A 27,705-nucleotide genomic window follows, 5' to 3' on the forward strand; every position below is an offset into this window, starting at 1 on the left:
CCCTGGGTGGTATCTGTGAACACCACCCAGTGGCCTGACCTTTGGCCCTGCCAAATCCACGTTCCATCTACCGCGACGCCAGCGGTGCCCTGATTCTCCGACACGTGGCCGTCACAGTTGCTTCCCGAGTGCCTGTGCCATTTGTGGGAGAAACGTCAGAGGAAAGGAACGCGACTCTGGGGCTGAACACCAGAGGTGGAAAAAGAGGCCTTTGCTTTACAAGCACAGGTCCCTGTCGGGCGTCCCAAAGGGTAGGGTTGTCACTGTCCGTCGCTTCCTACTCAGGAATTAATTCTCTCTGGAAGCCCAGGTTTCGCTTTAACAGTTGTATAATATCTAAACACAAAGGGAAGACATGCTAAACTCCACCCTTTAAGTCTGGCTGACTTCTAGATCCTGCAGAGAGCCTGGGCCCTCTCCTCGGCCGGTGTCACCAGCCTGAGTGGCCCCCCCACCCCGTAGCAGACGGCCCCCTTCCTCCCCTGCCTCTTTATTCACCCAGCAGAGGTTGGTGTGGGTCTAGGTGGGACTGGCCTGAACCCGTCCCCTCAGAGTGCTGCTCCGTCATGCGCTGCCTGCTAGGACGGCTGTTTGGAACCCGGGCATTTAATGCTGTCGGCCTCCTCCTTGGCGCGGGGCAGCTGGCCGCCCCCAGGCTGGTTTTGTTGCAGGAGCCGCACGGCGGGGTGATGGCTGACACCGGGGGCTCGTGGGTGAGGCTTCCTCCTTTAAGTGGGGTTCCAGGAAGCAGGGGTGGGTGATGCTGTACTTCTGGAATGATGAGTGGAGTCACAGTGAGGGGGGAAACTGAACCTCTCTCACCTGTTAGCAAAGCACGTCCTGACCCCCTCTTGCCCTGCAGTCGTTTAGGTCATGCCCATCCCTCCCCCATCTGTTTCGGTGGCTTGGGTCACAGCCTGGGGGTCCGACCCTCACGTGCAGCCCACTCATTGGGGGTGTGCAGCGTGTGTCTGCTGAGACGCCTGCCTGGGGCTGTGGTCATTATACCTACGGACGGTGGCCGGACGTCTTCAGCCCCTTTGCTGTTATCGCTTTCTCCCTCCCTTTCGTATAAATGATTTTTTTTTTTTTTTTTTTTTGGCGGTATGCGGGCCTCTCACTGTTGTGGCCTCTCCCGTTGCAGAGCACAGGCTCTGGACGCGCAGGCTCAGCGGCCATGGCTCACGGGCCCAGCTGCTCCGCGGCATGTGGGATCTTCCCAGACCGGGGCACGAACCCATGTCCCCTGCATCAGCAGGCAGACTCTCAACCACTGCGCCACCAGGGAAGCCCCTCGTATAAATGATTTTTAATTGTGGTAAAATACGTTTAACGTTTACCATGTTAGCCATTTTTAAGTGCAGTTCAGTGGCCCTGAAGTCCATTCACGTTGTTTTGTGATCGTCACCACCATCCATTTCCAGAACTTTTCCATCTTCCCAAACTAAAAGTCGGTTCCTGTTAAACACTGAGCCCCCGTCCTCCCTCTGCGCAGCCCGTGACACCGCTGCTCTTCTTTCTCTCCGACTTTGACTGTCTTGAGTACCTCACAGGAGTGGAATCACGGTATTTGTCCTTCTGAGACTGGCTTATGCCACTTCGCGTGAAGTCCTCAAGGTGCATCCGTGTTGTCGCGTGTCCGAGTTGCCCTCCTTTCTGAGGCTGAGTCGTGTTCCGTGGACGTTGTACCTTGTGTTTATCCAGTCGTCCACTATGGACGTGGCCGCCGTGACCGTGGGCGTGCGGTCGTGTGTCTGCAGCCCCGTCCCCCTGCTCCCTGGTGGCTGTTGCTCTAGGCGAAGATGGTCCCTTCGTCTCGCATCATTGAGTTGAGCTGGGCCCTGTGGCCACGGGTAACGAGATGGTGCTGACAGCCCTCCCTCTCCCCGCAGCAAGAGTACTGGAGGCTCGTGGAGGAGAAGGACTGCCATGTGGCCGTGCACTGCGGCAAGGTGGACACCAACACCCACGGCAGCGGCTTCCCGGTGGGAAAATCAGAACCGTTTTCAAGGTAACGTCGGACGCTCCTGCCCGTGTCCTGGGGACTGGACAGTGCCCCTCCACGTCCGTCAGTGACGCTCCTGTGCTTTCCTCTGCAGACACGGATGGAACCTCACCGTCCTCCCCAATAACACAGGCTCCATCCTGCGTCACCTTGGTGCTGTGCCTGGTAAGCCTGCCTTGGGTGGCTGTGGACCCAGCTCGCCCCTTTAAGAGCTGGAGGGGAGGGGACTGCGGTGCACGCACGGCGCGTGGAGAGAACTGGGATTGTTAGAGAAGAGAGAGGGGTCAGCATCATGGCTGAAGTCAGTAAAAATGCAGAAAGTAAACCAAATCGCAGATCTGGAAGCTGGGCAGATGAGTAATGGCCAGCTTTCCACCTTGGCCAATTTCAGAGCTAACGTTCTGACTCTGGGGCTACTGCCTCACAGCCGGGAGGGAAACCAGTTGTCCTGGGTGTTGTGGGAAGAAGGGGCCCCTGGAGGAGGTGACCAGCGTGGGTGACCCCATGCTGGCGGGGAGGGGTTACCCCGAACAAAGGGGCCCCGCTTCCTGGCTGGTGGCCAGTCGACAACAGTCGTGGTCGTGTTCCTTGGGCATCTTGCCTCCTGCCTAAAGTCACTGGTTAAGATGTTCTTCCACGACTGTTTTGTGTCACGTGATCTTGGTTTCTGTGTAAGAAGCAGGAAAGAGCAAGTCCCTTCTAATCACTGGGTTTTGTCTGGTTTTGAATCCCATTTCTTTTTCTGGTTTGGGGAGAAGATGCAATTTCTCTTGCTGTCCCCCTGAGACATTGGTCTTCATCCTGCCCTGTCCCCTGTGTTCTAGGAGTGACAATTCCCTGGCTAAATATTGGCATGGTCTTTTCTACCTCATGCTGGTCTCGAGACCAAAACCACCTTCCCTACATTGACTACTTACACACTGGTGCTGACTGCATTTGGTGAGTACACCGGCCCCAGGCCTCCTGATGCCACCTCGCACTCACTGATGGCTGACAGCCTTGGAGGGCTTATTTTGCGAGTTTGTCCCGTGTTCCGTGTCATATCAGCCTGGGGAGCTGTGTTAGAAGTCGAGCTGGTGGAGAATATTTTAATTTGCTCAGGTGATGCATCTGTTCTCAGTTGCTGCTAATACGGGGGTTTTCTCCTGTGAGGATTTCCCCTGGTGGTGGTTGATTTCCAGGAGTTCGTTTCATAGCAGGGTCAGAAACAGTACAGCAGAAAGCTGGCCGGGAGTGGTGCCCAGTCCACCGACTGCAGAGAAGAGAGTAGGTCTTACTGGAAGTGGAGTTCTGCCGTGGGAGATTTCACGAGTTTGTCTGTTTCCCAGGAAGCCTTCTGCCCGGTTCCCAGGCGTGATCCCTAACTGTAAGGCTCACCAGCCCTGATCCGAGCTGGCTCTTCAGCTCCTTTGTTTACGACGGCAGATGGGAAATCACTGCAAATAATCAGATGTCTAGTCGTCTCACGGGCTACCGGCACCGCATTCATCCCACACTGTGTTTATTGTCCTAATGGGGTGATTAGCATCGTTTATTAAGACAAACAAAGTCTTAGAACTAACGTTCTCCCTCCAAGGAGCCAGTGTCGGCAGCAGCCTGGCCATCACGACTCGCCCTGCCTTCCGGCTGTGTCAGGGCCAGTGGCGGTCGGTGTAGAGGCGGGCAGGCCCTGTGGATGATTTTCTGCGGTGGGGCTGGGGTCTCGGGCAGAGCTGAGGGTGGACAGCCGGACGGTCCTGCGCAGGGCGGCTGGCCGCGTGGACGCTGTGGGTGTACGTGCTCTCCTCCAGTAGCCACTGAGCCCTGAGCGCCGTTCCCCACGGAGACGCCAGTCTGCGTTGAGAGTCGCAGGGTCCCACGCAGGCCTGTGACGGGCCCCACCGGACCCTGGTTCCTCATCGGAAAGTGGAGTGACGTGGCCCGCGCCCCGCACGGTGATGGGGTGAAAGTTCGTGGCCCCAGTGGTCGTTGTTCTGCTTGGCCCATTGAGTGAGAGGCAGGGAAACCCTAGGTTCTGTGGGCTGTGTGAAAACTAACCTCACTGATGGGGGATAGAGAGGCGGCCGGAGAGGATCAGAGAACTTCATGGTGTGTGGTTTTTCTTAAAACATGTGATTGAGGTTAGAAACCCTGGATTTAAATCACAAATCCGTAACAGAATATGTTGGCATTGAAATAACAAGCCCTTAGAAGAGCCTTGGATGTGGTGAGAGCCTCCTCTCACTCGGCAGCGGAAGTCAGGACTTGAACCCTCCCCACCAGGCCTGGGCAGCCTGAAGACCTGTCACACGGCTCCGGGGGTGTCAGATGTCCCACTGAAGCCTGTGGACGGCGGGGTTGGGAGGTCCCAGAGGAGGGGGCCCGGAGGAGGCTGCAGGTGCCTGCCTCGCGTGCTGACCACCGGCACCAGGATCTCGGGAGTCGCAGGTGGCAGGTGCGTCCCTGCTGGGTCCTCCTGGGACGTAAGTGGCAGTTCCCATTCTCCTGAGCCCTGGGATCGCACTGAGGGTCCAGGTTCTTCTGGTTGAGTTCGGGCCGCGTTTCCTCCCACCATCTTCCCGAGCTCCTTGGCTCCAGAGCGGGGTCCGTGTTGTCGGAACCCCAGCCCCTGTGCGGGCCGCTCCCTTCACCTGACGCAGGCCCTCGTGGTGCTGGCTGTCCTGCGTGTCTCTTGTGTATTCCACACCAAATCCTGGTCCTGCAGCGTCCTCTGTCTGCTACAGAAGAGTGTCAGGTGCCAGCCCAGCGATAATCGCAGCTTGGGAGGCTCATGAGAGGCTTTTGAGCGTGCGGGTGTGTCTGGATCTGATTTACAGGGGCTTTTAAACATCTGCTTTTGGTTTGAAGACTTTTGGCTCACGCTTAGGTCAGATCTGCATATAAAAGATGAGCATGCTTGTCTGCTGCAGGGGCCGCAGAGCTGCCCTGGGAGGAGAGACCCTGGGGACGCTTACGAGCGGGCCCACCTCCCCTCCTGCGCCCAAGGCCAGTTTCCAGGCTGCTGTTTGCTCATCTCTGGGGGAGCGTGGAGGATGGGCTCCCGGGCAGAGGGTCCTTGTCAACCCCTTCTGCCCTGATTCCAAACCACCCAGGTATTGCATTCCTGCTGAGGAGGAGAACAAGCTCGAGGACGTGGTGCACACCCTGCTGCAAGCCAACGGCACCCCCGGCCTGCAGATGCTCGAGAGCAACGTCATGGTACGGGGGCCAAGATGGTGGTGGAGACTGGGCTTGCGTCAGGTGGCGGGGCCAACGCAGTTGTTTCATGAGCTCACCCTCTTTGTCCACCTGCCCCTCAGAGGTAAAGAGGACAATGAAAAATCAGTCCTCCAGGGATCCAGCATAAGCAAAATGTCCTCTCTTATGAAAACCAAAGTAAAGTGCATTCCTCTGATTGATGGCCCAGGACACAGGACTCATGCTCGGGGGGACCTTTGACTCTATTTCCGGGCCTGGTGGTTTTTTTTTTTTTTTTTTTTTGTGGTAAATGGCGGCTGGGCTGGGCTGGGCAGCTGGATGACTGGGCCACCTGGGCTTCTGGTCAGGCTCACTCAGGGATAAGCACAGCGGCTGCTGACCCTATTTTCAGACAGTCACGAGCCTGCTGAGCTGCTGGGAACCTCTTTAGCCTAGAATTGTGTTCTGACAACCTGAGCTCAAGGCTTTTCTGGCCTCCGCTGACCCTGCCTGGGTCTCCTTTCGCTCTGGGCCCGCCTCACTCTAGGTTTGGCTCGGAGAAGGTAAGCAGCAGCCCCTGTGCTGTGCACACGGATCCCGGTCCAACCGGTCAGTGCCCGTGGGGACACGGGGCGCTCACAGCGGCCATGCCTTTGCCTGAATCGTCGTCAGTCTTGGGCCTGTATCAGTTTAGAACTTCCTCCTCCTTTGTTTAGGAGTTACGTCTCTTTATTTTCTAAAGGAGAAACAAAACATCTTTCATACAAAACGTAATCTGTGTCTGGAGCAGGCTTAAGTCCCGATGCCCCGTCTGGAGGGCAGGTGGGCCGGCAGGCTGTCGCGGAAAGAGCTCCGGACGGTGGGAGGGAGGCACCCAGGAGGGTGGCCCTTTGTGGGCGCACTGCTCAGCCCTCGTCTCCACAGATCTCCCCGGAGGTGCTGTGCAGGGAGGGGATCAAGGTGCACAGGACGGTGCAGCAGAGCGGCCAGTTTGTCGTCTGCTTCCCGGGATCCTTTGTGTCCAAAGTGTGTTGCGGCTACAGCGTCTCTGAGACCGTGCACTTCGCCACCACCCAGTGGACGAGTATGGGCTTCGAGACAGCCAAGGTAGGCAGGCGGCCCTTGGCACGCGTTCCTGTGCGTGTGTCTGTGTGTAGATAATGTTTAATTTCAAAGTGAGTCTTGGAAACCTGAGTTGGCTGAGAGTTTCTTTTAGAGAGGGAGAGCTGTTAGAGGTTGACTGTATCATGAAAGTCGTCAAGCTCTGTCACTGACACTCTGCGGTGCTGGGAGGTCAGTACTGAAGGTGTTTAAGGCAAACACAGTTCTCCGCTGGCGGAGCCACGAGTACCTGGTGTCTGGTGTCTTTCTCCAGGGAGACACGATTGTCGTACAGTTTTCAATTGCTTTGAATCCAGATGGAATTCAACATTTGAAAATTCAGATAGCGACCCCTCCCCGGTAAAGAAAGCCCTTGATGGCTGCCTAGAGTTGAAAATTCTGCCCTAAAGGGACGTGACTGCCCCTTGCAGGAGATGAAGCGTCGCCACATAGCTAAGCCATTCTCCATGGAGAAGTTACTCTACCAGATCGCACAAGCGGAAGCGAAAAAGGAAAACGGTCCCACTCTCAGTACCATCTCAGCCCTTTTGGATGAGCTCAGGTAACACAGGACCCCCGGGGCCCAGGCCGGGCGGGATGGGGGTGCGGCCCATCCTCTGTGGGAAACCGCCGGCCACCGGCTCGGAGCTGCAGGGCCCGCCTGGGGCTTGGCCAGCGGGCGAAGACTTCGGGGTGCCGATGCTGCAGGAGGTGCACCCTCTTTGTGGAAATGGACAGGAGGGGGCTCCTGAACCCCTGGCCTCACGGGTCCTTGGTGCCCCTCGCCAGCGAGGAAGGGCCCTGGGAAGGAGCAGACGGGGCAGGAATTGAAGTGACCGTTTGCGTGGCTTCCCGTGTGACCTGCAGAGGCTCAGCGGAGCTGCTGGACAGCACACGATCTTCACGCGCGTGTTGACCCTCTGATTCCGACGTCGGCAGATAGTTTGTCACGTCCATCTTTGGCCTGGGCGTGGGGGCACCCTGGCTGACACTGGGCGCTTTGCCCCAGGTTCACCGCAGGCAGGGCCCGGCCATCCGAGAGCCCTTGGGGGTGGTCTGGCCTTTCAACTTCGTACGCAGGCCCCAGGTGGGGAAGCTGGGCCCTGAGGTCCCGCGGCCCAGCCACTCGGCGCCCTGAGCCTCGTGTATCTGGACAGGGACACGGAGCTGCGGCAGCGGCGGCAGCTGTTCGAGGCCGGCCTCCATTCCTCCGCCCGCTACGGCAGCCACGAGGGCAGCAGTGCCGCGCCCGACGGGAAGAAAAAGCCTCGGAAGTGGCTGCAGCTGGAGACCTCGGAGAGGAGGTGTCAGATCTGTCAGCACCTGTGCTACCTGTCCATGGTGAGCCCACGCCTCCCTCACGGCCGCTGCGCCGTCTCCCTGACCCCCAGCTCTGCGTTTCTCTGTCCCCTGCCCATCCTCCCTCAAGCAGCTGCCATGCGGTCACGTGCCCCCCGCCCCGGTCTCTTTCCTTGTCTCTTTTACCTTCTTTTCAGCCCTGTGACTGATCTTGCTGCCCCATGGACTCAGAAATCTGTCTGGTTCAAGCAGCATCTCCTATCCCCAGCCTCCCTGTGCCTGCTCCTGGCTGGAACGCGGCCCCCTGAGCTGCCACAGTCCAGCCCGTCTGCCTTCCTTCCTGGTCGCTCCTGCAGCCTCCTTGAGGGGCTGATCCAGCCCAGCCTGAGGCTGTGTTACATGCTTAGCGTCCCCTATGCCGACCCCATCCCAGGCCAGAGGTGACCCCGTCCAGAAGCCTTGCTGGACGGCCAGCTGGACAGTGCAGACCCGCCTCTTGCCTCCCGTGGGCAGCTGCCCTGACACAGGTCTCTGTAAACGCAGGAACGCCCCCCGCTGCTGTGGCCTCAGCCGATGCCATTGCCCTCTCCCTACCTGGGCAGAATCCCCCTCCCCAGAGAGAAGCTTAGGTAGTAAGTGCCAGCGCAATGCCCCCCTCGTGCATCCCCACCAGCCCCACGTGGCCACCGAGGTGCAGAGCGGCAAGCGTGTCCCAGGTCTGACTCTTGGCCTCCTAGCCATGTGCCGTGTGACTGTGATGCCGTCTCACCCCCTCGCCCTGCGTCCCCGGCACACCTCTGGCTGCCCTGCAGAGAAGAGGGGACTATGTGGCCACTCCCGCTGAGCCAGATGCCCTTTGTCACACATGAGATGTCAGAGCACTGAGAAATAACGGGAGGAATACTGTAATAGTTGGCTGGGGCTGCCGTATCAGAGCACCACCGACTGCTGCCTTGAGCAACAGAAGTCCCTTTTCTCATAGTTCTAGAGGCTGGAAGTCCAAGATCGATGTGTCAGCAGGGCTGGCTCCCTCTGAGGCCTCTCCTTGGATCACAGACGGTCGCTTTTCCCTGCGGCACAGTGGTTGTGTCATCCGGGACTCACAGGGCCTTTCCTCTGTGTGCTTCTGTGTGTTAATCTCTGGTTAAAAGGATGTAAGTCATATTGGACTAGAACCCACCCTTATGACCTCAGTTTCCCTGATTATGTCTTTGAAGGTCCTCTCTCCAAATAGGTCACCTCTGGAGTTACTGAGGGTTAGGACTTCCATGTCTGAATTTGGGGAGGGGGGTAATAATTCCATCCATAACAACCACACATCCCACTTTACATACTTTCTTCTATCTAGCTTTCTTTTCCCAGAGGCTTTTTAGAGGATACAGTCAAGAATCAAGCTGTCTTTAAAACAAACAAGTCATAAGAATTTCCCCAGATCTTAAAAATGTTTTGTGAATATCGCTCATAAAAGCCGCATAGTTCTGTGTTCGTTCCTCTTGCATTAGAATGGGGTTATTCTCGTGGGAAACAATCATCGTGTATTTCCCATGAGCCTGGGTGACTCTGTTGTGACCTCACGTGGCCCTGGTCCCTTCCTGTGGGCTCCAAAAACGGCAGGGTGTGGGCTCATTTTCAGGCTCTCCCTCCGAAAGCTGTACCTTGAGAGTTGTCACCAGGATTTCTTAGCCAGAATGGTATTTTAAAAAGCACATATCCTGAATACATAGGTAAAAGTTTTATTTATATACGCTTTTCATTGCTTAGGTACTAAGGGGTTTATATGTTTTTGTTCACTGTTTCGTATGTACGTCTGTTCCTGTCCTCAGCCCCGGGTGATGTGTTTGTGCCAATAAGTGTCATTTCCTTATTCCTACAGCTTATTTTTTTTGTTTCTTTCTTTATAAATTTATTTACTTTTATTTATTTATTTATTTATTTATGGCTGCATCGGGTCTCTGTTGCTGTGCTTGGGCTTTCTCTAGTTGCGGTGAGCGAGGACTCCTCTTCGTTGCGGTGCGCAGGCCTCTCTTGTTGCGGAGCACGGGCTCTAGGTGCGCAGGCTCCAGTAGTTGTGGTGCGTGGGCTTCAGTAGTTGTGGTACACGGGCTCAGTAGTTGTGGTGTGTGGGCTCAGTAGTTGTGGTGCACGGGCTCTAGGCGCACGGGCTCAGTAGTTGCGGCGCACGGGCTTAGTTGCTCTGCAGCATGTGGCATCTTCCCAGACCAGGGCTTGAACCCGTGTCCCCTGCACCGGCAGGCAGATTCCCAACCACTGTGCCACCAGGGAAGTCCCCAGCTTGTTTTCTTGTCTTTGCTTAGCAACAATGAAGATAAGAAACCTAGGTCTTCCCGTTGAATCCTCATGAAAAGACCTGTGATCCTTTGCATCTGGTGTGTCAAGGCAGCATTTCTGCATTGTTTACACTGAGTGAGACCAGGACCGGGAGTCAGGGTTGGGGTGAGGGATGCCCCCCCGCCCCCCCGCCCACACACACACAGCTCTGAGCATCTGCGGGGCCTCGGCCCATACCTGGTGCCAGCGCACCCTCAGGGCACTGGAGATTCAGGCTTGCGTGGCAAGGGGTCAGGAACCGTGCTGGCTGGAGTGTGGACAGAGGTGCTGCCTCCCGAGGTGGTGTAAACCAGCTGGACCAACCGAGCCGCCCAAGAGCAGGAGCAACACGCGTTGCCGCCGAAGCGTCCAGGGTGTGGCCATTCTGGCACCTTTTGTACCGGCGTAGTTTTTGAACCAGAAGTCTCAGGAGCCCTGAGAACCCTCAGCCCCTGCCCACCAGCCCGCCGCGCTCAGACCCTCTGGCGGGAAAGTGCACAGGAGCCAGGAGGGCCCTCGAGGCCTTTGGGTGCAGCTCACAGATGGTCACTTACTTGTTTCCTGGTTGACGATCCCGGTGACTTGTTGGTGTTCTCGTCAGTATCCCATGTCTCTGGGTCACAGACGCCCCTGGCCTGGGCGGTGACCTCCCACACTCTGCTCCCGGGACACCCCCCTGTCCCCCACCCCCGAGTCCCCTCAGCCTCGGGTGCCTCTCGTCCCGCAGGTTGTGCAGGAGAACGAGAATGTGGTCTTCTGCCTGGAGTGTGCCCTGCGCCACGTGGAGAAGCAGAAGTCCTGCCGCGGCCTGAAGCTCATGTACCGCTACGACGAGGTCAGTGCCTCGCGGGGTGGCAGCGGTCCCCTGCCCGCGTGGTCCATGTCACAGCTCGTCGTGACCGCGTGCAGCCGGCCTGGTTCCAGGTGCCTTCTGGCCGGACGGTGCCTGACGTGGTGGGAAGGTAGCTCCTTGCGCCAAGGTGGGGGAGTGGGCAGGTCTGGCTCGAGTTCCACTGGCCTGGAGAGACCAGGAGCTGAGGCTGCAGGGACTTTTGTCCTTGTCCGCGCTTTGTCGTGCTCGAGCGAGCCTGTCCGCAGCGCGCTCAGCTCTGCTTTCCCTCCTGGCCTTGGTGCCTCGGTTCGTAAGGAGTTCGGTTTCAGGGCGTGGCTGCCCCACTGTCTGGAGGGGACTGTGCCTTCATCTCCAGTCGGGGCCCAGAACAGACCGAGACCGAAATCGGCAGGGCCAAGCCAGGGCTCCCCTTCCCTCCAGGCCGAGGGCCGCTTCGGGGGCCTTGGGGCTGCGTCCATCTGGTCTCTGTGTCCTCAGAGCAGCCCAGGACTCGGCCTGAGGAGCCTTCCTGGCCCCAGCCCCGCGGGGCCGGGGCCTCTGGGACACAAAGTGCCGATCGCCGTGCCCGTCTGCCCGTGTCGGTGTCCCTCCCCCGCAGCTGCCAGCGGTTCTGCTGTGGGTCTGCGCGTGGTGAACTTCAGAGCCTGCGGCCACTTGCTGAGCTATGGGCAGCACCCGTGCCCTTGTCCTTACCCCGGGGCCTCGGCAGACACGGAGCCTTTCACTGTTTGCTCCTGAAGGCTTCAACTTCTGAATAAATCCCAGTTCCACCCTGTCTGAAAACCGCAGCCGTCCCCAGAGGCAGGTCCACGAGGCGCTTTCTGTGTCGGCTGGTCTCCACTGCCCGTTAGGTGCCCCCACGGGAGGGCGCTGCTCAGCCGGCCCGGAGCACTGAGGGCTCCGCTTCCAGAACAGCCTTGCTCGTCTCGTCACGTGTGTTTTACGTGCTTCCAGGCTGCTCTGCGATTGCGTTTCCGGGTACAAGCTTGCAGCTCCGGAGACACATGGCCCTTTTTTGTGGGGGGTCACCTTGGGAGACTGCTCTGGGGACCCCGTTGCCCCTCTTGGCCCGCCCTCTTCCAGAGAAGCGTCCTCCTCCCTGTGGTGTCTGGCCGTGAGCCCCTCTCTGAGGGTGGAACCTGCCGGCTCTCCCATCCCCACTGCCCCTGAAACCTGGGGCCGACAGTCCCACGTAAGGCGGCCTCATCCGGCCATCACACATGGCAGCCCCGGGCAGGGCCGGGCCGGGTGCCCCGGGAGGCAATGGGGGCACCCGTGGGGTCTCAGGCTGTGGTCAGACTTGATCAGAAGCCTTTGGCTAAATTGTAAGATTGGAAAGCTGAAAATAGATCTCTTTGCATCTTCTTTGTTTTTAAAGAGCATGTTCAGCGAAGGCAATAACCACTTTCCCCTCCCTGCTTCTTCACTTGAACAGCAAATGTCAGAACACGGTTAAAAATAAACCCTCGTGTCTGAGTCAGAGCATCTCTGGCAACTCGCAGGGTACAGCCGGCGGCGCTGGGGCTTCTCGAGATGATTCTGAAGCTCGACAAAACGTGGGTTAGTTTCCACCTCCAGCCCATCTTGGAGCTAGGTGTCTTGATGTGACCAAAATCCTGGAAAAGAATCACATATGTAGTAGGGTCTGTCGGTCTGAAGCTTAATCATTGGTTCTCACGCATAGGGAAAAGGTTTTCAGCCTCCTACTTTGCCAGTGGCCTGTTTTAGTAAATGAAAATCACAAGTCAGTTCCCTGTTGAGTTGAACTGTATTTTTTTTTTTTCTTTTTTTAATTGGGGAATTTCCAGCTCTGGGTTGGATCTCAGAAATGGCTTTTGAGAGCACAGCTCTGGTCTGAGCCCTGGTGCCCAGCAGTCAGACCCCTCTGTCCAGCTGTTCGATCCCACAGGTGCAGGCGGGCGGGCTGGCTGCCTCCTCAGACCCCCTGCTGCCCAGGTGGCTTTAGCTGCAGGTAACTGGGCTTTACTGAAGCTCATCTGTTTGTTCTTCATTAGCATGTGTATCCTAAGTGCTTTAAGTGGCCCAACGATGTCTGCAGTGCCTGGGAGCAGGCCTGGGCCCGGACTAGGCTGACCCTCAGGCTTGAGTGAAGGAGTGGCCTCCTGTCCCCGTGTCCTCCTGGTCTGTCCGTCCCTGGCTCCAGCAGGTGCTCTGCAGTGTATGTCAGAACATGGGCCATTTTAATACTCCTCCACGTGGTTTCTTTTAAAACTGGATGGTTGCGAGTTGTGTTAAAGTTACACATGTATTTTTGACGCCAACAGATAGATGGTTCTCTTGTTGCGTTTGTGCTCTCCCCTTCGCTGAGGAGGGAATGAGAAACGTTTATAGACACGTGTTTGTATTCATCTGCAAGAGCAGGTTAAGTAGGCTCCAGAGTAGCAGAGAGAGCCACAAGCAGCCCCCAGGCATTTGCCACCGTGCAGGGATCCAGGCGAGGGGCCCTGGGCACTCAGGCCTGAGTCTCCCCTCACTTCCCAGCCCTCCCCTTCCTGCTGGGGCCCCGGGCGGCCTCTCAGCCCCAAGGAGGTGCCCCGGTGGCGGCAGCAGGAAGCCTGCTGCTGTGTTGTCTCGGCGGCGAGGGACCTCATGGACACGGGTGAAGGTACAGACCAGATGGGAAAGCAGCTCTAAGGAAACAGCCCCACACTTACTCTGGTTTCGGGGCTGCAGGTATTTCAGGGCTTTCAGCTCGTGAACGTTTGGACTTTACAGCCACCAGGGGGCGCTCCTGGGCTCCCTGGAGGGGGAAGTGGGGTTAGGAAGCTGCCCATCAGGAAAGGACCTGGCGTACCGTTTCCTTGGCTTCCAGATGAGAAAAGGCAGGTTTCTCCCCGAGAAGGAGTGTTTCGTTTAGGTGCCTGGCCAGGGGACCTTGGTCTCGGGAAGTTGTTGTCCTAACCAGCTCCCAGGCCGCCGCACCCGGGAACCTCGGGGCGGATTTCCAAGGCCACCCAGCCCTCCCCACCCCACCCCCTCGGTGCCGCTCTGACTGGTTTGATGAAGGTGACTCCCTGGGGGGTCCTGGCGACGCTCTTCCGTTGGCTAATCCTGTGTCTTCCTTTCAACCCGAAACAGGAACAAATTATCAGCCTGGTCAATCAGATCTGTGGCAAGGTATCTGGTAAAAACGGCAGCATTGAGAACTGTCTCGGTAAACCCACACCAAAAAGAGGGCCCCGCAAGAGAGCGACGGTGGACGTGCCGCCCTCCCGGCTCGCCGCTGCCTCCTCCTCGTGAAGACGCCAGCACCGTGGGCCGGGGATAGATATTTTTCTGTAATTATTATATTCTAGTTTGGAGTACTGGCTGTAGGATACAAGCTGTCTTTGCACTAGCTCTGAAGAAGATTTTCTTCTGGTTTTAGAGAACTAATTTTGTTTTAGCATTAAACTGTTGAACTTTTTTTGTACTTAGAATACCTAGATACTGCAGTCAGATTTTTGAAACTGCCGTATATTCACTGTTTTAAAACCCTTGAGGGGCTGTTATTAATTTGTATCGCCCCTTGTGGCTGACAAAAGCCTTTTTGTTTGATTTTTGTTTGTGTTTTTTGTTTTTGTTTTTTTTTTTTTGTTTTTTTTGTAATTGTTGGGGGAAAAAAAGGCTTTTTTAACCCAGTTTTGAAGAGGGTAAAGTTTGGAGAACAAATTTTAAAACCATCAGTAATGTGAGCAGATTTTTTTCTAGAGAGGAAAAGGGATAGGAGACACACACACACGCGCACACACACACACACAAAACTTGAAAGAAATGGCTTTACTTTGGCTGTCTTTTCTTCTGTCATGTGCAGGATGAGTTTGTAATTGTTAAAACCGGAGAATCCCCATTTTGTTTCTTTGGGCGGTTATGGCAGCTGAAGGTGGACGTTGTTTCCTAACCATAGGCAAAATGAGGAGGTCGGAGTGACTAGGTTCTCTTTACCAGCACATCACTATGCATCTGTTTAAGGAAAAAAAGGAAAGAGAAGAAAAAGACTGCCTGCCTTGGAGGGGGTCGCGTGAGGGAAACCTGTGCCTGATTTCATTAGGAAATCCATTCTGTTATTTTTTGGTGCTGTTGGCTACTTTATCAAAAAACCCTTCAATAGCATCCTTAAAACAAAAAAAGGAAAAAAGTGATTGAAGCCGTTAAGTGCTTCTTCGTCATGGATGTGCAATCTTTCTAACATTCCGTCTTCATCTCACAGCTTGTTGTTTTACACCTTCACAGGTCAGCATTAATCTTTCTTTTTAAACTCGTTCTGTTGGCGATCACATCTAGAGCCACTAGGAGGTCTGCCGTTCTTTTTGAATGTGAAAATGTATCTGCGCTCATCTGGTCTATTTTTTCTCTTCATGTTGTAACAAAAAGAAAAAAAAAATCCCGTCCCTTTTGTACATACGCCTGTAAATTGTTTTAAATACTTGAGCCTTTTTCTGGGTGGGGGAGGGGAGGGGGTGAGAAGACGAGATGAAGAAAAGCCTTACACTTCAGTTTCTTCATCGGTTGGATTGGATGCTTACAGGGTTTTTCTTGTAACATTTATAAGTGCTGCTTACATCACTGAACAACAACAACAAAAATAATAATGGAGTAGCTGTTGCCCTTCTCCGGTTGTGTGTACAGTATGTGTGGAATAAAAAAGGGAAACTGTTTTCACAAGCTGTTCTTTGTTTCATAATTGGATTCACCAATCCCGCAGCTGCCCGTGTTGCACTGAGCTCGCCGGTGGGGCTGTCTTGTCAGGAGCGTCCTGTGACACTTTGTCGGTTGTCGTTGGCAGAAGACTGAACTGTGTTGGAATATTTAACAATGACATGAGCAGAGTCGTGTTTTCCAATGTGCTTGTCCGGTTTTCATGGCCTTGCTGTGTGTTCTTGCCCTCTTTGGACAGTGAACTTCTGCCTACGGCTTACGGTCTGACGTTTAATTTATTAGCGCTGCTCTGCACCCCTCCCCCGGGAGGGAAGACTTCATGTTGTTTATTGCCAGTTTTTTGTTTACTTTTCAGGTTTGTACTACAAGGTTTAATAATAAAAACAAAGTTTTTTGGACACTTGTTTGTCTTGTGGAAGAGAGTGAATGAAATGAGGTGTTTTCCGATAAACGGGCTGCGGGGGTCTGTCCCACTGGCCAGGGAGTGGAGTGAACACCGAATTTTAATCTTTAATCTCACTTTCCCTCTGCTGGCAGTTACCTGGATGGTCTCTGAACAAAAACCAAACGGCTTCCGTTTGCCTCTCATTTTCTGTGGGGCCCCTGGACCCCAGCGGGCAGCGTGGCCACGAGGGTGCAGGGCCGCAGCCGCCCCTCCTCGCGCCAGCCTGCCCCTCGTCTGTGGGCTGTGAGCGAGCAGGGTGAGGGGAAAACACGTCCCTGGGGGAGCGGGGTCCCGCCAGGAGCGATGGCCGGTGGGCTTGGCTTCGGTTTCTCTCTCTTCCTCTGGGCCCAGGTGTGTGGTCTATTAAGGTAGGCCGTGCTTGTTGGACTTCATAATTTTTGTAATGATCAGATGAAAACCCAAACTTGGTTAGAGCCGAGAGGAAGCACAGCTTCCTGCCTGTAGAGGGCTTCGCCGTTCAGTGCCGAGCCGGCGTGGACACCGAATTTCCTGGCCTAGCCCGCACGGTGAGGCCTGCAGAACGTGTGTGTTTAGCAGCCCTTCTGTACAAACTGGCTGTGTTTGCGGTCCTCAAACTTTATTGTAGCTGTTGTTTCAGTCAGTTTCTCACACATTATTGGCAACTGTAAAAATCGAGAGCCTCCCTAAATCCACCTGCCTTCCCCGTGGGCCTCTGGGCACAGCTGTGTCATCCTCTGAAGGTGGCCAGAGCACGGACACCCGGGTTTAGGAGTCACTGTCGTCAGTGTGTAAGGTGGCCAGGGCGGTGTCCACCTCCACTCCCTCCTCGTCAGACTGGACCACGGGGGACTCCCCCACTTCGCTGGGGTCCTGGGCAGCTGGGTCGGTGCAGGGTGCAGCTGAGGACGGCCGGGTGGCCCGGGAGGCATCCGGAACCTGAAGAGTAACTTCATCCTGACCGGGGCTCGCTTCAGGCCCTGCAAAATAAAGCAGAGTCGAGCCTGTCCTAAAAGTGCTGCATCTGAGAACTGCCCCTGAAGATGGTCATTTGAACTTGCATAGAATATAAAGCGGGTGGGAGTTCTCTGTTCCTGTGACGTGCAGGCTGCAGAACCAGGCCCCATGGCAGTGCAGGGACTGCCCCCAGAAAATGCTGAGCTAGGTGACGCCCAAGGCAGCCCAGGGCCCGAGCTGACCCTTCTGCCACCTGTGACACGTGGAAAGATCCCGAACCCTTTCCAGTATCCAATAAAGCACTGTGCTCAAGGCCAAACCGCGAACACTGCATTTCTTTGAGGAGCACTCCTGGTAACCTTGATAATCTAGATTTACCTCTGTATATCCTTTGAAATAATTCAAAGAAATGGACGTTAGGAGAAAACCCTTGTGGATCCTCTTAGAGGAATCAAAACCATACACAGGTGATGGAGTTTCTTCCTGACCCTGGGAAGGGGCCGGCCTTCTCGGCGGGACAAGGGCCTCCCTCCCTGGGACGGCACTGCTCACGCAGTTCCCGGGAAGGGGAGACGACGGACGGAGCTGCTTTGTGGAGACCTTAGAGACACACGTGGACAGGAAGCCCCGGGCCTCAATTGTGAGGACGGTAGCCCGTGGAGTGGGGCCACCAGTGAAGGGGGCAGGTGCTGCTGAAGGGCTGGCCTTGCCTTCTTTTGTACGTGGCAGAAACTTAAACGCGTTCTCTGTAATGGCGTCTGCGAAGACCACCCACCCAGAAGGAATGGTCCAAAATTTAAAATAAATTGAGTCCAGGTATAGGGCCAAAGCCTCAGTAAGTACACACCGAATGAACATGGAATTTCGGGAAGGCATTAAATGGAGGTAACGTGCCCACAGGGTTGCGCCTAATTTTTAAAATATGAGCCGAGTGCTGAACACAAACCTTGGCCCTGCCCACAGCAGAGATCAAACACCTGCCGAATGGGGGAGGGGGAGCCACACAGGAGAGCTCCCACCTCCCCCAAATTCTAGTGCTTAGCCACAAAAACCCCACTCAAAGTAACTTGTGAGCCAGAGGAGAAAGAACACACCATTTAAGAAAGCTCCCTGTTCACTGAAGGTGTCTGGGTAAAGCCCTGAGAGTCACTGAGAAACTCACAACCACAACAGCCAATGTTTCATTTGTCCACTTCTGTGAAGCCAGACTGGGCGTGGAATGGGTTAGTGGGACAAGAAGATCTGTGCACGCCTTGTGCAACCGAACCGCCCTGTATCGGTTCTCCATGTGCAGGGAAGTCATGGAACTAGGTGTGACTCAGTGTGTGCAGACTTGTCACCCCTACCTGAGACAGGGGACAGCACAGTGTTCCCCTCGCCACCGGAGTTCAGGAAGACATCCAGGGCCTCCTGGTCAGAGATGTCCACCAGGTCCATTTGCTCCAGCAGGTCCACATTCACTTCCATGGATGACATGCTGCCCATGGGCTCTGGGGAGACCGGCACAGGAAGAGGTTAGACCATCTGTCATTTAATAACACTTTAAAAGGTGAGCTTCCACTGTGTTAGGCTAAAAGCACATTGTGTTTTCTAGGTGTAAAATATCTCCCGCTACTCCAGACTTTTAAGATAGACTTTGGAGCAGTGTATTATTGACATGTCCCAGTTTGGTACTTTAAATCCCTCCTAGCTTAACCTTGGTTACTATTATCTCTTACACCTGCCACAGCAGTTTTCCTTTTCACCCCCAGCCCTCTGCTTGCAGGTGCTGAAGGGAACCCTTTCTGCATCAGACAATTCTTGGCTTCGGAGGTGGGCGCTGACTCAGAGAGGCTGACATTCCTGCCAGACACCTCTGGCTGTGGTTGCCCCCAGCTTTACTACAATTCCATTTGGAGTCTTCTCTGCCCTTGTGACATTTCTCTAGTCTTCATCTTAACAGCAAAGTTTGAGCATCTGCAAGCCGGCGAGTTGCAACCAAGAGCTCCCTGCGGTGAAAGCACAGACTAGAGAGAGAATCAGCCCACTGTGGAGAACAGTACGGAGGGGCCTTAAAAAACTACAACTAGAGCTACCATACGACCCAGCAATCCCACTGCTGGCCATATACCCTGAGAAAACCATAATTCAAAAAGAGTCATGTACCACAATGTTCACTGCAGCTCTATTTACAATAGCCCAGAGATGGAAACAACCTAAGTGCCCATCATCGGATGAATGGATAAAGAAGATGTGGCACATATATACAATGGAATATTACTCAGCCATAAAAAGAAACGAAATTGAGCTATTTGTAATGAGGTGGATGGACCTAGAGTCTGTCATACAGAGTGAAGTAAGTCAGAAAGAGAAAGACAAATACCGTATGCTAACACATATGTATGGAATTTAAGGGAAAAATATGTCATGAAGAACCTAGGGGTAAGACAGGAATAAAGACACAGACCTACTAGAGAATGGACTTGAGGATATGGGGAGGGGGAAGGGTGAGCTGTGACAAAGCGAGAGAGAGACATGGACATATATACGCTACCAAATGTAAGGTAGATAGCTAGTGGGAAGCAGCCGCATAGCACAGGGAGATCAGCTCGGTGCTTTGTGACCACCTAGAGGGGTGGGATAGGGAGGGTGGGAGGGAGGGAGACGCAAGAGGGAAGAGATATGGGAACATATGTATAACTGATTCACTTTGTTACAAAGCAGAAACTAACACCATTGTAAAGCAATTATACTCCAATAAAGGTGTTAAAAAAAAAAATCAGCCCACCAGCAGAAAGACACTATAGGACTAGAAGTCTGAGCCTGGGCACAGTGAGGGGTGCCTCCAGGGTCTGGCGTTCATATTTAAACTGCCTCTGTGGTGCAGAAACTACAAGCCAGGTAACTTATCATCCCAGGCATGACGCTGCCTGTCACAAGCAAATAGAAATTTCTGGATGTGGACACGTCCTTAACCCAGGATCTCAAAGGAATATAAACACAAAATCCAATCCAATCTGGAATTTACAGTACACATGTCACTATGAGTGCGGGCCAGTAGAAACAAAGACTATTAGCATCTTTTCCCGAGAATTCAAAGTGGCTTTAAATATTTTAAAGAATGAAAAGGTTGAATCAAACAATGAACAAGGTGTCAAAAATCAGATCAGGCATTTGAAAAAAAGCCAAATAACCTCCAAATAGGAAAAATCACTGAAATTTAAAACTTCGGGCACAAGTTAAAGAGGTGAGAGCCAAATAGAAAATTAGTGGACGAAACAAGTGGGAAGTATGAAAGAGCTTAAGAGAAATGGAAAATGCAAAAGTTTACATATTGACAGTTCCAGAATGAGAATGGAGACTGTAGGGACCAGCAGTATTCGCTGATTATCTTCCAGATTTGCTGAAAGATCAGACACGTAGGATTTAGGAACAAAATATATTCAAGCAAGACAGATGAAAGAAATCCTCACCTAATCCACTGCAGCGAAATGATGCACATCAAAGAGAAGAGCAGATTAGGAAAGATAAGGAAATAATTAGACCTATAGCTCAACAACAGGAGTCAGAAGACAGTGGAATAATAAATTCAAAGAGGTGAAGTAAATATCTCTTAAGATCAAGTGTGAGATACAAGTACCCCCTACGCCTGCTCTCAGCAAACATCGGACCACAGGAGGAGGGAAGAGGGCATGGGTCCCGGGAGGGAGGCCGAAGTGCACGGAAGAGACATGTAAGTCTGTGAGTATATATAAAACTCTGAGTAAAATAATCATGATAGTATCAAATTCGGGGAATTTACTCCAGCTGAATTGGAAAGACTGGACGATAATGACGGGAGAGGCGGCTTGACGAGAGCCAGATCCCCGTTGTGTCTGGCAGGAAGGTGGGAATCTGATTGTCTCTGGGCACAAGAAATCATGAAGGCTCAGCATCAAAGCAGGTAAAGCTTGTTGCAGTTGAGACAACATCGCACTCAAGGTGGCAACATCCAAGGCAGAGGAGCCGGGTGACATGTGCCATCACCGTCGCCCTGGGCTGCGCAGGAATCACGGCCACTTCACAGGGGACACCGGGGCGGTGTTGCCCTGGGGCTCCTGCAAGGCTGACCTGTCAGGGGGACATGAGTGCACAGGGGTCAAGGTCGTGCCTCTGGGGGCTGCTCTCCTGTCAGGGAGAAGGTGGGGAAAACACGGGTTTTCTTTGTGACTGTGGAGTCCTTCGTGGTGTTTCAGCCTGGCTTTGACTTCAGTTTTGAAAGGAGCAGAGTCTCCCGTTTTTTCTGTCTGTGCCATTCTCTTAAAGAGGGGAGAAAAATAACTGGACCAAAAGCATAGGGAACACTTGCAGGAAAACAGCACCAAATAAGACGGTAACGAAGCCAGTTTTATGATGTTCCGTGTCAAGTTTGGCTCACTTACGTTTGCTGTGATCACTGCCTGCCTGGCTTCATTACTATCATCTGATTTGGTGCTTCCTATTTTCCTGAAAATATTTCCTTTAAGTGATAAAATCTAGTTATTCTGTTTGTAAGAGACATTCCTAAAATATAAGAACAGGAACATTAAAAAAATTTAAGGAAAAATGGGAAGTGGGCAAACAACTAATTAACTTGAAGAAAGCTGACATGGCTATATAAATATCAAAAAAATAGACTTGAAGGGGAAACAAAAGCATTATTGGGGTAAAATACAGCACTTAGTGGTGTTTTCTTTTTTTGGAGGTTTATCCACACTACAGCATGTATCAGTAGTTTGTTCCTTTTTTTTTAAATTAAGTAATTTTATTTATTTTTGGCTGCATCGGGTCTTCGTTGCCATGCGCAGGCTTTCTCTAGTTGCAGCTAGTGGGGGCTACTCTTCGTTGCCGTGCGCAGGCTTCTCATTGCAGTGGCTTCTCTTGTTGCAGAGCACAGGCTGTAGGCACACGGGCTTCAGTAGTTGTGACCTGCGGGCTCTAGAGCGCAGGCTCAGTAGTTGTCGCACATGGGCTTAGTTGCTCCACGGCATGTGGGATCTTCCCGGACCAGGGCTCGAACCCGTGTCCCCTGCATTGGCATACGGATTCTTAACCACTGCACCACTAGGGAAGCCCCCGCTTAGTGATTTTTTTAATGGTTCAATTCACCAGGAAGGTAATTCAGAATTTCTATGTGACTATATATCTTGTGGTTATTTTTATAAAGCAAAATACAGAAGAATCACAAGGAAAATGGTAACAAGTCCATAATCATGGGGGAAATGAAGATCTAATGTACCTCTTTGATGATTAAGCAATCCAAAATTGAGTATTAACAGGAAACATCTGAACAAGCCAATTTAGAAGCCTTTTCAAATGGACACTTACAGACCCCCCCACCTCAATCACAACAAAGAGAACTCTCCAGACGTTGCCATGGGTCCCCGAGGGGACAAAGTTGCCCCTGGTTGAGAACCACTATTTAATGAAGAATTAAAATTAAGATAGTACGGTTTGGCTCAAGGCCAGACAAACAGAAGACTGGAATAGAAAAGAAAGCCTAGAAAAGACTCAGTTGTACTGAAACTGACAGAAGACCATGTGAGCAGTGGAGAGAACACTGGTGCTGAGATAGACGGTTACTGCTGTGAAGAATTAAAGTCAGATCCTTACCTCCCAATGCACACAAAAACAAACTGGTCGTGGATTGAGGGCCCAAATATATAAAATGGAAAACATAGAAACTTTTAGAATAAAACACAGCAGAGTATCCTTATAACTTGGAGGGAAGGACTGCCTAAACAAGACACAAGTACAAACCATAAGCAAGAAAATAAAGTGGGCAAAGCTTAAAAATAAACACATTTAGCAAAGGCCACAGTAGAATAGAGAAGCCACAGATTGAGAGAAGGTATCTGCACCAGACATCAGAAAAGGCCGATACCACGAGTGTAAGACTCTAAAGGAAGACAACCAACCAGTAGAAAAACGGACAATCAAGGAACTGCAGATTAAAGCCAAAATAAAGTATCATTTCATACATCTAAATCTGTGAAAAATTTTAACTATCTGACACTACCAAGTGTTGACAAAGCTGTGGAGTGAGTAGAGCATGCACATACGGCTTCTGAGAGACTGTAAACTGGTGTGGGTATTTGTGACAGAATCCAGTACAATTAGATATGCTTGTCCTATGACTGTGTCCTTGTTCTGCGCCCTAAAGAAGTGGTTCTCAAGATGTGGACCCCAGACCAGCAGCCTCGGCATCACCTGGGAACTTGTGGGAAATGCACATTCTTGGGCCCTACCCCAGACCTACTGGGTTTATCACTAGCCCAAACATCCTCCTGCCCTCCCCAGGCACTGGGACACCCAGGGGCTGAGTCAGAGTGTCTGAGGGCACAGGGGGCGCCCCTGGCCACACAAGATTTGACAACTACCAGCCCAGCAGAGATGCCAGGAACCCAAGGTCTAACAGTGGGAACACACAGGTACAGACAGGACATCTTCAAGGTGAGGGATGTGGTCACAACTAACTACACACTGTCAGGATACCCAGGTGCTTAGCAACAAAGTGAAAGCAATAGATATTTTTCTGAGAAAATGGGAGTCCTGTCAGGTGGAAGAGAAAACCTGCGTCAGGGTCTTACAAAACACCTCATCACGTCCTAATGGCACTTGGAGCTGCTGGGCATGCGTGGGCCCCAGGTCCCCACTGCTCCTCAGCACGATGGGCACTGCCCTCGCCCCCCTTCAAGTGCATGAGGCTCCCCCCCTGTGGTTCCGAGCCTCACGACAATCCCAGTGGGCACAGATGTCCCTTCACCCTTAGATCATTTTCTGGATAAAACTTTCCATGCCTTTGTCTTAACTAAAAAATGATGCTTTGGAAAGTGAGAAGAATTCAGACTGCTATTTCTGGTTTAGTGGAATGAGTGTAAAATACCGTGTTCACTGTAGAGATTCTTATTTTGATTGATTCTTCTAAATGAAGGAGTGTTCATCCTTGGAGAGGAATGTGCTGTAAGGAAGGGGTGTGTGACTCCCAGGCTGGGAAGTCTAAGGGATGGCCCTGGACAGCCTTGTGTGGAGAGGTCTGTTTGTTATTTGTGAACATCTTTTCTGCTCCAGCTGAAGCAGGAAGCTGGAAAGCCTAAGGCCTCCAATTTTCCTCCTCAGTGCTTTCAAAACCACACATATTGGCAATGTACGTGTGGCCACTCTTTTTTACCTTGAAAAAAAAAAGCTCAACAGTTTTTTGAAACTTGAAGGACATTTTTTTAGGTGCTTGAAACCATGAAAATTCAATTCCTTAATACTTAATTGCTATCTGTTCAACACGTCTTGGCCGAGCCCTTCCTTCTCTTTGCCCAGCACTGGGCTGTGCTGGCCACAAGGACCTGACAGTAACAGCCCATCCCTGTCTCAGTGCGCTCACGGCCAACGAAGAGGGACTTCTGAAGCTGCAGCCTCTGCTGTGTCCTCATCCCCTGAGGATGGGCTCTCCTGAGAGGCACTTTCATATTCTCTTTGCCTCTGCAGAGCACTTAGCAGGTGCTCAGGAAATGTCTGCTGAACTAAACTGAACAAGCATTAGAGTCTCTACTGCTCTTTTCTTCACTGTCCCACCTCCCCATGCCCTCTCAGCATAACGTCTCACTCTGCTCAGATCTGTGGGTCAGATTTGCCAGGGTGTGTGTTATGGACTAAATGTTTGGGTCCCCCCCACCTGCCCAAATTCCTATGGTGAAACCCTAACCCCAGTGTCATGGTTTCTGGAGGTGGGCCTTTGGGAGGTGATTATTCTAGAGGTCATGAGGGTGGGGCCCTGAGGATGGGGTTGATGCTCTCCCTGTCAAGTGAGGACCAGCTGCAGACCTCTCAGAACCAAATCCGCTAGCACCTTGACCACAGACTTCCAGCCTCCAGCCCTGTTGTGTATAAGCTACCAGTCTGTGTTGTTTTGTTATAGCAGCCCAAGCAGACTAGGGTGGTGTCCTTCCCAGCTGCTGCCCACCACATGACACAGATCCCTGGAGTGAACAGGGATGGCTCTCTCCATAACCAGCGCCAAACATTAAAGAAACTGAATAGCAAACGTACTCTGAGGGAACATGCAGTCTGACTTTCCCGGATGAAGACAGACTCTCCATCAGTGGGACACACAGAGGGCGAGCTGACTGGAGATGAAGCAGTTGAACAAATCTGTACCATCCACCTCAGTTTAAGAAGCACCGTCAACGCATCCGTCAGTCATTCTAAGTCACGCCTATTAGTCTGTTTCCTCTACATTCTTTTCCTTCCTCATTCTTTGATTTCTTTAACCTCTCCTTGGGGAGCACATAGAGAAGGAACAGAGGGAGGGTAACAGATAAATTGGGAGCAGCTTCCGTGAGGGGCAGGGCATGGAGAGCAAAGGCCAGGGCCAGGCAAAAGAGGAAGAATGAGCACAGAGGTTTGGGAGGAGCAGGGGCTTCCAGGAGGATGGAGGGCAGGTAAGCGGGGAAGCCCAGGATGCCTGTACACACTGCCCACTGCTCCTGTGCTGGCCAGAGAGGAAACGTCAGCTGCCCGCCCAGACCACTCCTCCACAGGCACCAGGTCCTGGGAAGGAGGGGCTGGTGAAGGGGCCTGGAATCCAACTCCTGTGCCCTTCAGCGTGTTCTTGGGAACCATCAGATGCATCTAGATGTACATCACAGCACGACTTACAGAGGCAAAGAATCTTAAGTGTCCAACTAGGAAACTGTTAGGATATGTCCTGACCATGAAGATGCTGCTTTTAAAACATACCCTTTCAAAGGATTTTTAATAATATAGGGGAAAGATCCCCATACACCATGAAGGAAAGTTAGATACAAAGCCAGATATGTGTACAGTCTATATAAATAGGCACAAGAGAGAATCAGCCTAAAATAGTAACAGGGATTAGGGATTCTGTGCTACAGAATTATGGCGAATGTTTGTCTTTTTAATGTTTTAAGAAAATGTATTCCATGTTTTCTAAATATCTTCAACAAAAGCCTAGAACTACAAGAAGAGGCAACAGCAAGACAAAGATGGCAGGACGCATCCCCTTTGAGCCTCTGTCCCAGCCCTGCTCTGGAGGCAGCACCCTAGCCACACACAGCGCAGGGCCCGCTCCTGACTTGCCTCGCCTCTCTGCTGTCTGCAGGTAGCCCGTGGACAGGTACTGCTCCATGTCCTGCTGGAAGGCTTCCTCAAAGAACTTCTGCCGCTCCCTCAGCTTCATTTGCTGGGTTTGCTCCATGTCCAGGACCTTCTGGGTGTGCTCCGCGTCGAGTTCAGCTAAGGACACAGAATAATTGGGGTCAGGCAGGGTTTGGAAAAGGACTGAGACCGGAATGGGTATAAATACCGACTCACGGGCTCACATCTGGCCCCCTGACTGCAGCACAACAGGTGGAGAGCCGGGGCTCCTGGAGGACCGTGACCACCGTCCACCTTAACCTCACCCAGCCCGGCCTCAGGAGGCACTCAGTAAACGCTGGTTGCAGAGCCAGCACGTGGCCACCGGAGTCTGTGAGAAGAGCACCTGGTCGTGGCTTTGCTGTCCGTGAACCAGCCACCTGGCTGAGTCAGTTAACCTTGCTGAGCCACATGCTGTATGAACATTTGGGACAGACATGTTACCCCAGGACTGACGTGAAACATAAGAACTTTACATTCCAGCGAGGGCTGCGTCAGTCACGCCAGGGAGAACTGTAATACGATGAGCCTGAGCCTCGCCGCCAACAAGAAGCCTGCATTTACCTTCCCATGTGACCCACTGGCAGCTCACCCTTCCCCAGGCTGCACGGGGAACACAGATGATGCAACCACTATTCATCCTGTACACGGGCCAAGGGGTGGTCCTGAATCTACTTCTAACTCTCCAGTCCTTTGTTCTTCACGGGGTGCGGTGCGCAGGATTTGAAGACAGCCCCCAGGAACTCTGCCCCCAGATGCACAGCCCACAGGACCCCAGGACTCATGATTAGGGTACTCTCTGTGGCACAGCTGACTTTATGAGAGAGAGGTCGTCTGGGTGGGCCTGGACTCTTCCAGGAGAAGAGATGTGAGCACAGAAGGGGTCTGACATGGCTTTGAAGATGGAGAGGCCTAACAAGGACTGAAGGTGTGTCCAGGAGCTGAAAGCCACCCCAGGCTGACTGCCCAGCCTGAAAATGGAGACCTCAGTCCTACCACCACAAGAAGCCAGGACTCTACCAACAACCTGAACGAGCTTGGAAAACAGATTCCTTGCAGCCTGGTTAACCCCTGATTCCAGGCTGTGAGACCCTGAGCAGAGAACCCCATCACAGGTTAGAACAGCCATCATCAAAAAGCCAAGAGATAACAAGCGTTGGTGAGGATGTGGAGGAAAGGGAGCCCTCATGCGCTGTTGGTGGGACTGTAAACTGGTGCAGCCACCACGGAAAGCAGCATGAATGTTCCTCAAAAAATTAAAAATAGAACTAACATATGATCCATTAATTCCACTTCTGGGTATTTATCTAAAGGAAATGAAAACAGGATATCAAAAAGAGATCTGCACTCCCATGCTCACTGCAGCATCGTTCACAATAGCCAACATATGGAAACAGTTTAAGTGTCTGTCAGTATCTGAATGGATAAAGAAGATGTGGTACATATACACAAAGGAACATTATTCAGCCATGAGAAAGAAGGAAATCCTGCTGTGAGAGAACACAGGTGTGCCTTGAGGACATTATACTGCGTGAGATAAGTCAGACACAGACATATACTGTATGATCTCACTTATACGTGGAACCTAAAAACGTTGAACTCATAATAGAAACAGCAGAGTGGTGGTTAGCAGGGGGAGAGCGGGTGGAGGAGCTGGGGAGATGCTGGTCCAAGGGCGCAAACTTGCAGGTAGAAGAGGAGTATGACTGTGCCCACAGTCAACAGCATCGTATTATACTCTTCACAGTTTCCATG

The 27,705-nt window shown here is 52.7% G+C and overlaps 2 protein-coding genes across 6 annotated transcripts in view; one reads left to right on the forward strand and one right to left on the reverse strand.

Moving 5' to 3' along the window:
• The window catches only part of JARID2 (jumonji and AT-rich interaction domain containing 2), a 241,142-nt gene extending 227,118 nt beyond the window's left edge, over positions 1 to 14,024 (forward strand). For 2 of the 5 annotated variants that reach the window (XM_060023608.1, XM_060023610.1), the window contains 9 exons: positions 1,893 to 2,011; positions 2,100 to 2,170; positions 2,830 to 2,944; positions 5,098 to 5,203; positions 6,107 to 6,289; positions 6,715 to 6,845; positions 7,441 to 7,624; positions 10,638 to 10,745; positions 13,863 to 14,024. In XM_060023608.1, coding sequence (XP_059879591.1) covers positions 1,893 to 2,011; positions 2,100 to 2,170; positions 2,830 to 2,944; positions 5,098 to 5,203; positions 6,107 to 6,289; positions 6,715 to 6,845; positions 7,441 to 7,624; positions 10,638 to 10,745; positions 13,863 to 14,024 — 1,179 coding nt within the window. Of the gene's footprint in view, positions 1 to 1,892; positions 2,012 to 2,099; positions 2,171 to 2,829; positions 2,945 to 5,097; positions 5,204 to 6,106; positions 6,290 to 6,714; positions 6,846 to 7,440; positions 7,625 to 10,637; positions 11,502 to 12,198; positions 12,287 to 13,862 lie in introns of those variants that run through there. The other 3 variants (XM_060023607.1, XM_060023606.1, XM_060023609.1) reach the window with 2 other exon arrangements.
• A 171-nt stretch (positions 14,025 to 14,195) lies between these two features.
• Positions 14,196 to 27,705, reverse strand: part of DTNBP1 (dystrobrevin binding protein 1) — a 121,097-nt gene continuing 107,587 nt past the window's right edge. The window contains exons 9-11 of the mRNA XM_069541080.1: positions 25,894 to 26,049; positions 18,150 to 18,293; positions 14,196 to 16,826 (exon numbers count right to left, since the gene is read on the reverse strand). Of these exons, the coding sequence (XP_069397181.1) occupies positions 16,615 to 16,826; positions 18,150 to 18,293; positions 25,894 to 26,049 (512 nt within the window). The 3' untranslated portion in view covers positions 14,196 to 16,614. The remainder of the gene's footprint in view (positions 16,827 to 18,149; positions 18,294 to 25,893; positions 26,050 to 27,705) is intronic.

The sequence above is a fragment of the Delphinus delphis genome, chromosome 10 (genome assembly GCF_949987515.2).
Source record: "Delphinus delphis chromosome 10, mDelDel1.2, whole genome shotgun sequence".
Classification (NCBI taxonomy): domain Eukaryota; kingdom Metazoa; phylum Chordata; class Mammalia; order Artiodactyla; family Delphinidae; genus Delphinus; species Delphinus delphis.